The sequence below is a fragment of the Camelina sativa genome, chromosome 4 (genome assembly GCF_030686135.1).
Source record: "Camelina sativa cultivar CO46 ecotype springtype chromosome 4, ASM3068613v1".
Classification (NCBI taxonomy): Eukaryota; Viridiplantae; Streptophyta; class Magnoliopsida; order Brassicales; family Brassicaceae; genus Camelina; species Camelina sativa.
In genome coordinates, this window is record NC_141883.1 from 13,649,271 (window position 1) to 13,661,295 (window position 12,025).

Below are 12,025 nucleotides of genomic sequence, written 5' to 3' on the forward strand. Positions count from 1 at the left end.
ACTATTTATGTTAATTTAGAGTGGTCCCTGAAAATGCACACCTTGCACCTACCTATCGCTGGCACTGACAAAGAGTTTTGCACAAAAACGGATTGAAAGTTACAATATTGTGTGACACAGATTGGAAATTGTCATGTTTCACAGTTATGAACCATCGCATGGCTTATTTTGTTCAACTATGATATTCATATATAACCAACAATGAGTATAGTCCTCACAAAATCCATCTTTAGCGAGAGGGCCACATTTAACACTTTTTCCTTAAATTAAGAAACAGAAGAGTATTAGTAAATTTCTAAAAAAGTTTCTGGAATATATTTTACGAAACGTTTTTTAAAATAAGAATTTGGGTTTCTTCCTTTTTTTTTTTTTTGTGAGACAAGGAAATAACATGTTAATTACCCCAATTCTATTGTTTTTTTGAAAAAGGTTTCCCCAAGTCTATTTGTGAAAAGGATTATTGCACAATTGACCGACTCTTAGATTTATAAATATAGACATCGTCCAAAAAACCATCTCTCATTCAAGGTAAACAATGTCTTCGAAAAAGATTGTGTTGACAAGCTCTGATGGCGAGTCTTTCGAAGTTGAGGAAGTGGTGGCGAGAAAAATGCAGACCGTAAGGCAAATGATCGAAGACGACTGTGCTACTAACGAAATCCCGCTTCAAAAAGTTACAGGAATGATCCTCGCCATGGTTATCGAGTATTGCAAGAGACACGTCGATGATGATCATGTAGCAACTGAGGATGCGAAGAAGAAGCTCAAGGATTGGGACGAAGTGTTCATGAAGAATGTTGATGCTGATAAGACCGTCAGCCTCCTTATTGCTGCTGACTATCTCAAAGTGTGACGGTATCTTCTTGATCTCACTTCCCAGGCCGTTGCAGATTATATCATAGAAAAGAGAGTATAGGAACTTCGAGAAATCTTTTAGCTTACACACCCGAAGAAGAAGAAGAGATTCACAAGGAACACTCTTGGGCTCTTAGAGATCCAAAAAACCCTAGCTTCTAGTTTAGCTTTTTTTTTTTTTTTTTTTTTCCATATATGATTTAATTTAGTGAATGACTTATATGTTTCTGCTTCTCAAGTGTGTGATCAAATTTTAGGGTCTCTTTAATAGCGTTACTAATTCCTTACCTAGATAATTGACTGTAGGCTAAGTTAAACATAAACATAAAACCATAGCTTGTATCACAAGATATTCTTCTAATCCTAAGTCCAATCTCTTTGAGAAAAGATCATAAGTAAGAAGACGAGGGTTGTCGACGTCGTGGTCGGAGAAATTATAATTTAGGAGACGTAAGGAAACCAAACAGATGCACAATAAACAATTAATGCCACTCCCTGATTGTATCGGTCGTATGTACTCAAAATTGGATGCCAAAAGGACACCATCCGAGGAAGAGCGTGAGCGGAGCATGTTTGTTATACTTTAATCCCTCCGGTGAACAACGTGGTGGTAAATAAAAACATTAAATTACAAAATACTAAAATAGTATTATAACATCTATAATAAGATGTTCTATATTTATCTTTTAATATATAATAATATTAATAAATAAACAAAAGGAAAATGTTAAAGGAGGTAAAAAAAACAAAGGAATATGTTAAAGAAGTGTATAGAATCTACTAGATAAGCTCCGAATTATATTATCTACGGTTAAGACCAAAATTATTAAAAGTAAAACCTAGTTAAACTAGGATTTAGTTTTTCCTTATTATGTTTGAGACTTGAAAGAAAAAGGAAGAAACACATGTCTTCCAATTGTGAAAAGGAAAACACAATTAATCGACTCTTAAACTTTATAAATAGAAAATATTCGACTCCTCTTTATTCCATTCATCATTCAACAATCTCTCTCGTTCCAATAGCTTTTGCATAATTCATAAACCGATTCTTTCATCAGCCAAAACGATCGAAACAATATGTCTTCGAAAAAGATAGAGTTGGTGAGCTCTGATGGCGAGTCTTTCGTAATTGAGGAAGTGGTGGCGAGAAAACTGCAGATCGTAAGGCACATGATCGAAGACGAGTGTGCAGACAAAGCAATCCCGCTTTCAAACGTCACCGCAAAGATCCTCTCCATGGTGATCGAGTATTGCAAAACACACGTCAATGTTGTAGATGCTGAAGAAGAGAACAAGGAAGACAAAGAGAAGAAGGAAGCTGATTCAATGTCTGAAGAAGAAGCCGTGAAGCTCAAGGGATGGGAAGCAGAGTTTCTCAAGGATAAAGATCTGGCGACAATCTTTCAACTCATTCTCGCTGCTAACTATCTCAACGTCAAAGGCCTTCTTGATCTCACTTGCCAGAACGTTGCAGATCACATCAAAGACATGACGCCAGAGGAGGTTCGTGGGATCTTTAATATCAAGAACGATTTCACATCCGAAGAAGAAGAACAAGTTCGCAGGGAGAACTCTTGGGCTTTTGAGGAACCAGCTGCTCCTCCAAAACCCTAACTTTTTTTGTTTCGTTTCTCTAATTGTTGGTTTTTAGGGTCATGACTTTATTACTCTTCTACTTCTTTTTTTCATAACTTTTCCTATTGCGATATTAAGCCCACTGGACTCCACGGTAGCCCACCGTACGTATGCTTCATTGTCATCAAGTCTCCGTCAATCTCTCGTCAATCATCTCCATCTTCCTTATACGCTTCTGCATATTTCTTTGCGTATATTTATGTATCTTCTGTAGTTAATATTGATTGATTGTATACGTATCCTCCAAGCTAGAAGACTGTATATAATTGTTGGCCATGAGCTCAAGAATAACACAGAGAATTCTCGATTCTGTTCATGGTATCAGAGCAGGTTATTTAAAAAAAAAAAAAAAAAAAAACACTCTGAAATTTCTTTATTTTCTTAATCGATCATGACCGAGAACCAGAACCAAACCTCAAACCCGAACCCAACGACTGTGGAGGAGAGACGTACGATCTCTCCGTACGATCTGACAGCGGCTGACAATCCCGGCGCTGTAATTTCACATCCATTGCTGAAAGGGATGAACTACGAAGAATGGGCGTGTGGTATGAAGACAATGCTCTGTTCAAGAAAGAAATTTGGTTTTCTTGATGGCTCTATCAAGCGACCAGAAGAAGGATCTGCAGATCTAGAAGATTGGTGGACAATCCAAGCTTTGTTGGTCTCGTGGATCAGAATGACAATTGATCCAGCCTTGCATTCCAACATTTCTCATCGGGATGTGGCAAAAGATTTATGGGATCATCTGAAAAAGCGTTTCTCTGTGACCAATGGACCAAGGATTCAACAGCTCAAGGCAAAATTAGCTTGCTGCAAGCAGAGAGGGGCTGCTATTGAAACCTATTATGGAAAGTTGAATCGTATTTGGGATAGCATGTCCAATCATAGGCCGGTGCGTGTCTGCAAATGTGGAAAATGTGAGTGCAATTTGACGGTGCTACAAGAACAAGATCGTGAAGAAGACAAAGTTCATGAGTTCTTGTTTGGACTTGATGACTCTTTCAGAACAGTTCGATCGAGTTTGGTGTCAAGGATACCAATCCAACCAATGGAAGAAGTGTATAACGTTGTACGTCAAGAGGAGGATTTAAAGAACAATGTGAAGAAGGGTGAAGATGTAGCTGAAGTCTCCGCATTTGCTGTGCAACAAAGGGCTCGTGTGAATCCACTTGTGCGAACTGATGTGACGACGGTGTGTAAACACTGTAACCGCAGCGGTCACTCTCCCGACGGTTGCTTCGCTGTAATTGGGTATCCATAATGGTGGGGTGAGCGTCCAAGAAACAGAGCAATGCAAGGAAGAGGACGTGGTAGTGCTGCAACTGGTGGACGTGGAAGAAACTTGAGCTACGCCAATGCAGTTCATGTTCCTCACATTCCAACTCAAGAACATGTTAACTATGTTCTCACAGACAAAGATCGTGACGGAGTAAGCGGTTTGAATGACAGTCAATGGCGTAATCTTGTTAAGCTCTTGAATAATACAAACGGGGGAGCAAGCACTAGCAATGAGAAACTCTCTGGTAAGTCTTCTTCTCCTTCCTGGATATTAGATACAGGTGCGTCGCACCATATGACAGGGAGTTTTGATTTACTCACCAACGTGAGAAATATGGAACCAGTTTTGATAATCTTGGCAGACGGTAGAGAAAGAGTGTCTGTTACTGAAGGTTCTGTTGTGTTGGGGTCTAATCTGCTTTTGAAATCAGTGTTTTACGTTGAAGAGTTACAATCTGATCTTATATCTGTGGGTCAGCTAATGGATGAGAATCAGTGTGTAGTGCAGTTGGCTGATCAATTTCTTGTTATCTAGGACCGCGCTTCGAGGACGATGATTGGTGCGGGTAAGAGATATTGTGGAACTTTCCGCTTTTGCAGAATGGAGCTGGTAGCATCGGTGGCAACTCGAGATGCAAAAGACTATGAGTTGTGGCATAATAGGATGGGTCACCCATCTGCAAGAGTAGTTGGTTCACTTCCAAATGTTTTTGTTTCTGTTGATTCTGAAATTTCCAATAAGGCGTGTGATGTATGTCTCCGCGCTAAACAAACAAGAGCTTGTTTTCCAACCAGCGATAATAAAACTTTGTCCATTTTTGAGCTAATACATGTCGATCTTTGGGGTCCATATAGAACTCCGTCTTCTTCTGGTGCTCGATATTTTCTTACGGTTGTAGATGATTTTTTAAGAACCATCTGGATTTATCTTCAAAACGACAAGACAGAAACAGCAACAAATCTGAAAAATTTGATTTCTCTAGTAGAAAGACAGTTTCAAAAGCAAGTGAAATGTGTTAGAAGCGACAATGGCACAGAATTCTTGAGTAGGAGTGGTTATTTTCGAACAAATGGAATTGTTCATGAAACTTCGTGTGTGGGAACACCACAACAAAACGGAAGAGTTGAAAGAAAACATCGGCATATTTTGAATGTTGCTAGAGCGTTGCGTTTTCAATTGAATTTACCAATCGATTTTTGGGGAGAATGCATTCTAACAGCTGGATATTTAATTAATCAAACTTCGAGTTCTGTGTTAAACGGTTTGACACCATATGAAAAGCTCTACGACAAAGCACCTGATTATGAACATTTAAAGGTCTTTGGGTGTCTTTGTTATGCTCATAATCAAGGACACAAAGGCGATAAATTTGCTTCAAGAGCACGAAGATGTATATTTGTTGGGTATCCATATGGGAAGAAGGCCTGGAGATTGTATGATCTTGAGAAAGAGGAATTTTTTGTGTCGAGAGATGTGATTTTTTGTGAAGAAGTGTTTCCGTTTGCAACTGCTGAAGTTAACATCTCTGGAAAAGATGTCGAGGAAGACAAAGAAGGATTGTGGGCTCCTATTTCTACAAGCCATTTTTTAGATGAAGAAATTCGGCCTAATTTGGTTGCACCCTTAATGGGCCAAATAAATTCTGCAAGCCCATTAGAGACCAACCACGTGCCTAGCAGCCCACCAGCTGAAATTTCTTCTTCTTCGATGCAACTCCGGTGGTCCTCCACGTCTTCTGATACACCACAAAATTCGCCTAGCCGGGATGCAACTTCGGTGGTCACTCCGCCATCATCTCCGACACCCGCTGTTGTGGTTGAAGAACCTGCTCCGGTGATTCCGCTTCGACGAGGAACACGACCACGTACACAATCGGTAATTCTCAAATATTATCATGTTTCTAATACAGCTCAAACTCAATTGTTGGGAATTGGCAACAAGAAATCTTTGTATCCGATTGAGAACTATGTCGGTTGTACTCGGTTCTCTGCTACGCATTGGGCTTATTTAGTTGCTATCACAGAGGCTGTTGAACCACGTGGTTATACTCAAGCTATTAGAACTAAAGTGTGGAAAACAGCTATGGGCTCAGAGATTGAAGCTCTTGAGGATAACAACACATGGACGATTGAGGATTTGCCACCAGGAAAAACAGCCATTGGATCAAAATGGGTTTACAAGATCAAGCACAATTCGGATGGGTCTGTTGAGCGTTATAAGGCACGTCTTGTAGCTCTCGGCAACAAACAAATCGAAGGTTTAGATTATAAGGAAACGTTTGCTCCTGTTGCAAGAATGCAGACTGTGCGTATGTTCTTAGAAGTTGCTGCAGGAAACAATTGGCATGTGCATCAAATGGATGTGCATAATGCATTTCTCCATGGGGATCTAAATGAAGAAGTTTACATGAAGCCACCACCTGGTTATTTTACAAATGATGAGAAGAAAGTTTGTAGATTGCGCAAGTCTCTATATGGGCTGAAGCAAGCACCTCGGTGTTGGTTTGAAAAGTTAACAACGGCTTTGTGTGCTTATGGGTTTCAACAATCACTCTCTGATTATTCACTGTTTACATTTGGCAAAGGTGGGGTGCAGATACATATTTTGATCTATGTTGATGATATGATTATTTCTAGCAATTCAGATAAAGCTCTCCATATCTTCAAAGAATATTTGGCTTCTTGTTTCAAGATGAAGGACCTTGGTGCTCTGAAATATTTTTTGGGAATTGAGGTCGCTAGAAGTTCCAAGGGATTTTACTTAAGTCAGAGGAAATATGCTTTGGAGGTTGTCAAAGAAGCAGGTCTGTTGGGCTGTAAACCTGCCACATTTCCGTTAGAGCAAAACACCAACTTGTCTATCTCTAGTTCTCCTTTGCTCCCGGATCCTGAACCGTATCGACGTCTGATTGGGAAACTGATTTATTTGGGATCAACAAGACCCGATTTGGCTTATTGTGTACATCATCTGGCACAATTTATGAAGAATCCAAGAGAGGACCATTGGCAGGCAGCATTACGGGTTTTATGCTACTTGAAAGGGACTGCTGGCCAAGGTATTTTTTTACGAGCACAGAAGAATTTCCAGATCACAGGCTGGTGTGATTCGGATTGGTCAGGTTGTCGGAACTCAAGACGTTCAGTGTCTGGGTATTTTGTTCAGGTTGGCGATTCCCCTGTCTCATGGAAAGCCAAAAAGCAGGACACAGTGAGTATGTCTTCCACCGAGGCAGAATATCGGGCCATGGCATACATCACCAAAGAACTTTTGTGGCTGAAACGTGTTCTTCATGATCTCGGCGTCAATCATGATCAACCAATGCGTCTTTGTTGTGATAGCAAATCTGCAATTTACATCGCAACAAACCCGGTCTTCCATGAACGTACGAAGCACATCGAAAATGATTGTCAATTTATCCGCGAAAAAATACAAAAAGGTATTCTTGCACCAGTTCATGTTGATAGTAGTGCTCAGTTAGCCGACATCTTTACAAAACCACTTGGTGAACAATCATTTGAAGATTTTCGTGTCAAACTGGGCATTTTAAATCTCCATGCTCCAGTTTGAGGGAGGGTATTGCGATATTAAGCCCACTGGACTCCACGGTAGCCCACCGTACGTATGCTTCATTGTTATCAAGTCTCTGTCAATCTCTCGTCAATCATCTCCATCTTCCTTATACGCTTCTGCATATTTCTCTGCGTATATTTATGTATCTTCTGTAGTTAATATTGATTGATTGTGTACGTATCCTCCAAGCTAGAAGACTGTATATAATTGTTGGCCATGAGCTCAAGAATAACACAGAGAATTCTCGATTCTGTTCATTTCCATATTTGATTTGGTGAATGAATGAATAATAATAATAATTTCCGTTTTTTATCAATTGATTTCACTTTCGTTGTTTATTCTTTCTTTGCTGAAATAAAGACAAAGTCTGAAACTGATGATAAGCATGGAAGCTAGAGAGAGGGAGGAACTTCTGTTGCACTAAAAAGAGAGGAAACTGTAGGTAAAGAGTTGTTACAGCCTTACAGGTTAAATAATCTCTAATAATGTTCTCGTCTTGTCTCCCTTTTGGAACTTGATCCTGAGAAATGTTTTTCATTATTTCGACTGTTTTTTCGATTGTTTTCACTAATAATAAGAATAATATTGCGAGTTCATTACCATAAAATTAGATGTATGAGGTTAAACTCTTATTTTAAACTTTAAAGCTTTTCAATAATAATAATAATTTTCCAAAACTAACTAATTTATTTATTTTTAATTCTAATAAATATGGTATAATTAGAAGAAAAAATGTTAAAATTTGCATTGAAAATACAAAATAACCACATTTAAAACTTTTTTTTGTTTCTCTAAAATTAAGAAAGAAGGAGTTACTTAGAATTATGGCAACAAACAAAACTTGGTTTTGATGCATGGAATACCATTTCTTTTTATCATATATATATATACATCAATCTGGGTGTAACATGCACCAACATGGCATTTTAGGTACGTAACATTATCAATTCATGCTTATGCACGAGGTGGTTTAATAATAGTTTTACATCCTAATTAACTATTTGAATCCTCCTTTACGTATTCGATCTAATTAACTATTTGAATCCTCTTTTACGTATTCCAATTAACTGTTTAATTAACTGTGAATTCTAATTAACTATTTGAATCCTCTTTTACGTATTCCACAGCTTTAGTTGGTCGAGGCCCTCAAAACATTCTACATTCTACATATAATCGAACATTCAATCTTGATTGCTTATTCTACAATCAGACCAAGATTGACAAATTTCGTTTGGAATTTGATTTTACATAACCGTTTATTAATTACTTAGGAAAAAGGATCATAGATGCGAAGAGTCGATAATGATATACCCAACATTATTTTTGTTACAAGAACTTTGAACCATGAATGTAACAATAAGTGACAAAATTTTGCATAAGTGCGGAACATACATATTCGATTACGTAAAATTCTTTTCTTTTTTTTGGGGGGTGGGGGTGGGGGCGGTAAAAGTTTTATTTTTTTCTTCAATAATGTCAGATTTTAATGCGTAGGAATATTTATTTCATAGTCGAATGTTTTTTTGTGATTTCTCGATATAAAATTATTACAAACACGGTTTGGATATATTTTTTGTGCTTTCCCCGCGAATGCATGATCAGTTAGAGTATAATAAAAACATAAATCAGCTATAATATTATCTATTGGCTTGTTACTTGTTAGACCTTTTACTTTGTGATACATTATAGGTTTAGGGAATTAAGTTAAGGTTCTTGAATAATCTTTGTAAAGAGGTAATCAAAGAGATTACATAAGCTTATGATTCTTACTTGGTATCAGAAATTCAGAATGATGGTAAAACAATTCAGATGTTGAAAAGGTGGAGTGTAAGAAGGTGAACATGTTTTGTCGCCTAACACTCTATCCGCAAGGGATGACGTGAAAAACTAAGCGACTCGTGTAATTTTCGATTGAAGAAACTGTGATAACTGATGAGTGCGCTGTAAATATAAGCAAATGATTGTATATGTAAAGAAGAAGCTAGGATTCGTCTGTAAAGGAAAAAGAGGTCCGACTGGCTCAAACGTGAACAATTTACGATTATTTTGGAATAATTTTGATTATTTTGGTTAAAATTGGGTAATTTGGTTCGATTTAGACATTTAGTTATTAACAAAAAACTAGTTTAATTTTGTGTGTAAAACCGGTCTAATTGTGGTTCAATCTGTTTATTCAAACAAAGCAAAAAATAATAATTTTGGTTAATTGAGAACCGAACCAAACTAACCAAAGTTCTCAATTTATCGAACTAAAAATTTCACTGATTTGCTAATCGATTAATGACTAATAACTCAAACCGAACTGAAGAACCAAAATCTCGGTTCGGTTACTTTATCTCAGCTCTAAAATATGAAATTGACTTGTAAAATATATATATATGGATTTTGATTGGTAAATGGGCCTTGAGTTTTGGGTCTCTAAACAAAGTGTTTGTTAAGAAAACATGCACAAATCTCATGGAGAGAGCCTCTCTATTCTATCGGCTAATTCAGAAAATAAACAAAAAATAACATTTTTCCATAATTTTTATGAACACTTTGCTGCTTTTGGGATTTGCCAACTTCGATTTCTTGGTCTGGGTTTGTTTATACGTTTCCTGATCTATTATTTCGCTCGAGCTTGAGACCAAACTCATGGATTCTTCCCCTGTTTCGGGTCGATTTGATATTTTCGAGATTTATCGCAGATTTTGTGGTAAAGTTTTTAACTTTATTCTTCTTCTTTGATCTGTTGTTAATTTTAATCTATGGATTTGGGGTTTTGTTAATTCTTTGATTCATCATATGAAGGATTGATCTTTTAACATAGTGTTGTTTGAGTTATCTTACGTTACTATTGGATAAAAATTGAATCTTTTTGAGTTGTATCTATGGTTTGGTACTTAGCTAGGGTTTTTATATCAAGATAAAGTTTGTTACTTATTGTGGGTTTTTAATTCTTGGTGGGATTTGATCAGACGTTAGATCAGGTCAACAGTTTTGTGATTATAATAAACCAGAAGATGGCGAGGATTCACAGAGAACTACTAACTCATCTAGAGAAGCGTTAACTCAGCTGTTATATCTAGTAGAGAATAAGTTTCAAGCAAGGTATGGTGGCTGTGAGGGTATACAATTCAATATCTTCAGGGTTAAGCAAAAGATTAGTGCTTTTTTGAGCTAATTCGTGTTCGCTTGCTTGTTTACCGTTGCATTCTTCTTCGGCAGAAACTCCATTTTTGATGAGTTGTTCAAGTTGATGTCACGGCTAGACTTAATGGCAAGTTGTTTTTGGCTCTCTGTTTCTTTAATTTTCGGCTTTTTTCGTTTTGTTGATCAGCTGGATTGTGAATCTTAACTTTTTTCATATGTCTTCTTTGTAGGTGGACTTTAACGAGTTTACCTGCTTTTATGATTTTGTTTTCTTTATGTGCCGCGAGAATGGTCAAAAGAATATAAGTAAGAGCTTTCGTCTGTTTCAAATCATTGCTTTGGGTGCAATAGCCAACGGAGATGATACTTAAACTTGTTTTAATGTCGTTCCAGCTATAAGTAGAGCTACCACCGCATGGAAACTTGTTTTGGCTGGGAGATTTAGGTTACTTAACCGCTGGTGTGACTTTATCGAGGTACTTTTTAAATTTGTTGGTTGACTTTAAGTGTTTTCACCAAATGGCTCTTTGTGTTTGTATATCTGACAAGAAGATGATGATTGTAACTTGTAGAAAAATCAACGGCACAATATTTCAGAAGATACATGGCAACAAGTCTTGGCGTTTAGTCGTTGTGTACATGAGAATCTAGAAGGATATGACTCTGAAGGTACAAATTGTTAGAATTCTTACAACATGTGTGTAATTATTTGTTTGTGTTTGATTCATCTTATTGTATTTGTTTCACTCAGGTGCGTGGCCTGTCTTAATAGATGACTTTGTCGAGCATATGTACAGGTTCGAACAAAAAAAAGCTATTGTCCTGAACACCTTTTTACTCTAAACTTTAAACAATGAGACTCAATCCTGTTGTTGTTGGTTCGCAGCATTTTAGGACCGAATAAGGACGCTAGCTTGTTCTGCAAATGTGGTGACACAGACTTTGAATCATGCCTCTATCAAGAAGGTATGTGTGGTTTCTATAATCTGATATTGTAAAGTTTTTTGACATAGTGACATAGTCTTATTATATTCTTCTCTTCTTGTTTTTAGATGAGTCTCACAAAGATTACCGTGTCCCCTACACGGGTTTAAGAAACATTCCAGGTTTAAAGAGAAAAATATCTAATAACAATGACGAAGAAGATGAAGATGAAGAAGACATATCAGAAACCCGAAACTCTTCTTTTTCGTCAAACCTGAAACGAATGAAAACCAACAACAGTCCAAGATGTTCATCCAAGTCTCCATGTTCAATCGAGCGAAGTCTCTCACAAGGTTTTGCGAGCCTTTTATCGACTGGAGATAAGCCATGACACACTTAAACGCACATAAATTATAGATTTATATACAAAACCACAAGAGGTCTCTCAAGCTGTTGTCTCATTTTTTCAAGCCTAAAAACCTCACTTCTTTAAATGATAGTTTTGAGTTCTTCTTTGTTGTTGTAAGCTATACAATATATTTGTCTCTCAGTCCATTTCATAATTTGATCTATTTCCATTCTACTCTTTTCTTATTTCTTTGTCCATCTCATTTACTAGAAACCCAA

General features: G+C 37.2%; 1 protein-coding gene and 2 pseudogenes across 1 annotated transcript; all 3 read left to right on the top strand.

The window, feature by feature from the left end:
* The first annotated feature begins 365 nt into the window (after positions 1-365).
* LOC104780132 (SKP1-like protein 17 pseudogene) lies at positions 366-1,088 on the top strand (annotated as a pseudogene).
* Positions 1,089-1,786: 698 nt separating this feature from the next.
* LOC104783691 (SKP1-like protein 14 pseudogene) lies at positions 1,787-2,637 on the top strand (annotated as a pseudogene).
* Positions 2,638-9,736: 7,099 nt separating this feature from the next.
* On the top strand, positions 9,737-11,981 carry LOC104780131 (defective in cullin neddylation protein AAR3). Its single transcript, XM_010504600.3, has 9 exons — positions 9,737-10,037; positions 10,300-10,432; positions 10,550-10,601; positions 10,705-10,780; positions 10,868-10,950; positions 11,047-11,143; positions 11,226-11,271; positions 11,361-11,440; positions 11,527-11,981. Exons 1-9 carry the CDS (start codon positions 9,977-9,979, stop codon positions 11,787-11,789), a joined length of 891 nt encoding a protein of 296 aa, XP_010502902.1. The 5' UTR covers positions 9,737-9,976; the 3' UTR covers positions 11,790-11,981.
* Positions 11,982-12,025: the final 44 nt, after the last annotated feature.

Excerpts from the sequence above, each read along its gene's own strand:
- LOC104780131 (XM_010504600.3), top strand. The coding sequence starts at position 9,977 with ATGGATTCTTCCCCTGTTTCGGGTCGATTTGATATTTTCGAGATTTAT. Across the intron at positions 10,038-10,299 it reads GATTTATCGCAGATTTTGTG|ACGTTAGATCAGGTCAACAG; the intron begins GTAAAGTTTTTA and ends GGATTTGATCAG. Across the intron at positions 11,272-11,360 it reads TTTGTCGAGCATATGTACAG|CATTTTAGGACCGAATAAGG; the intron begins GTTCGAACAAAA and ends GTTGGTTCGCAG.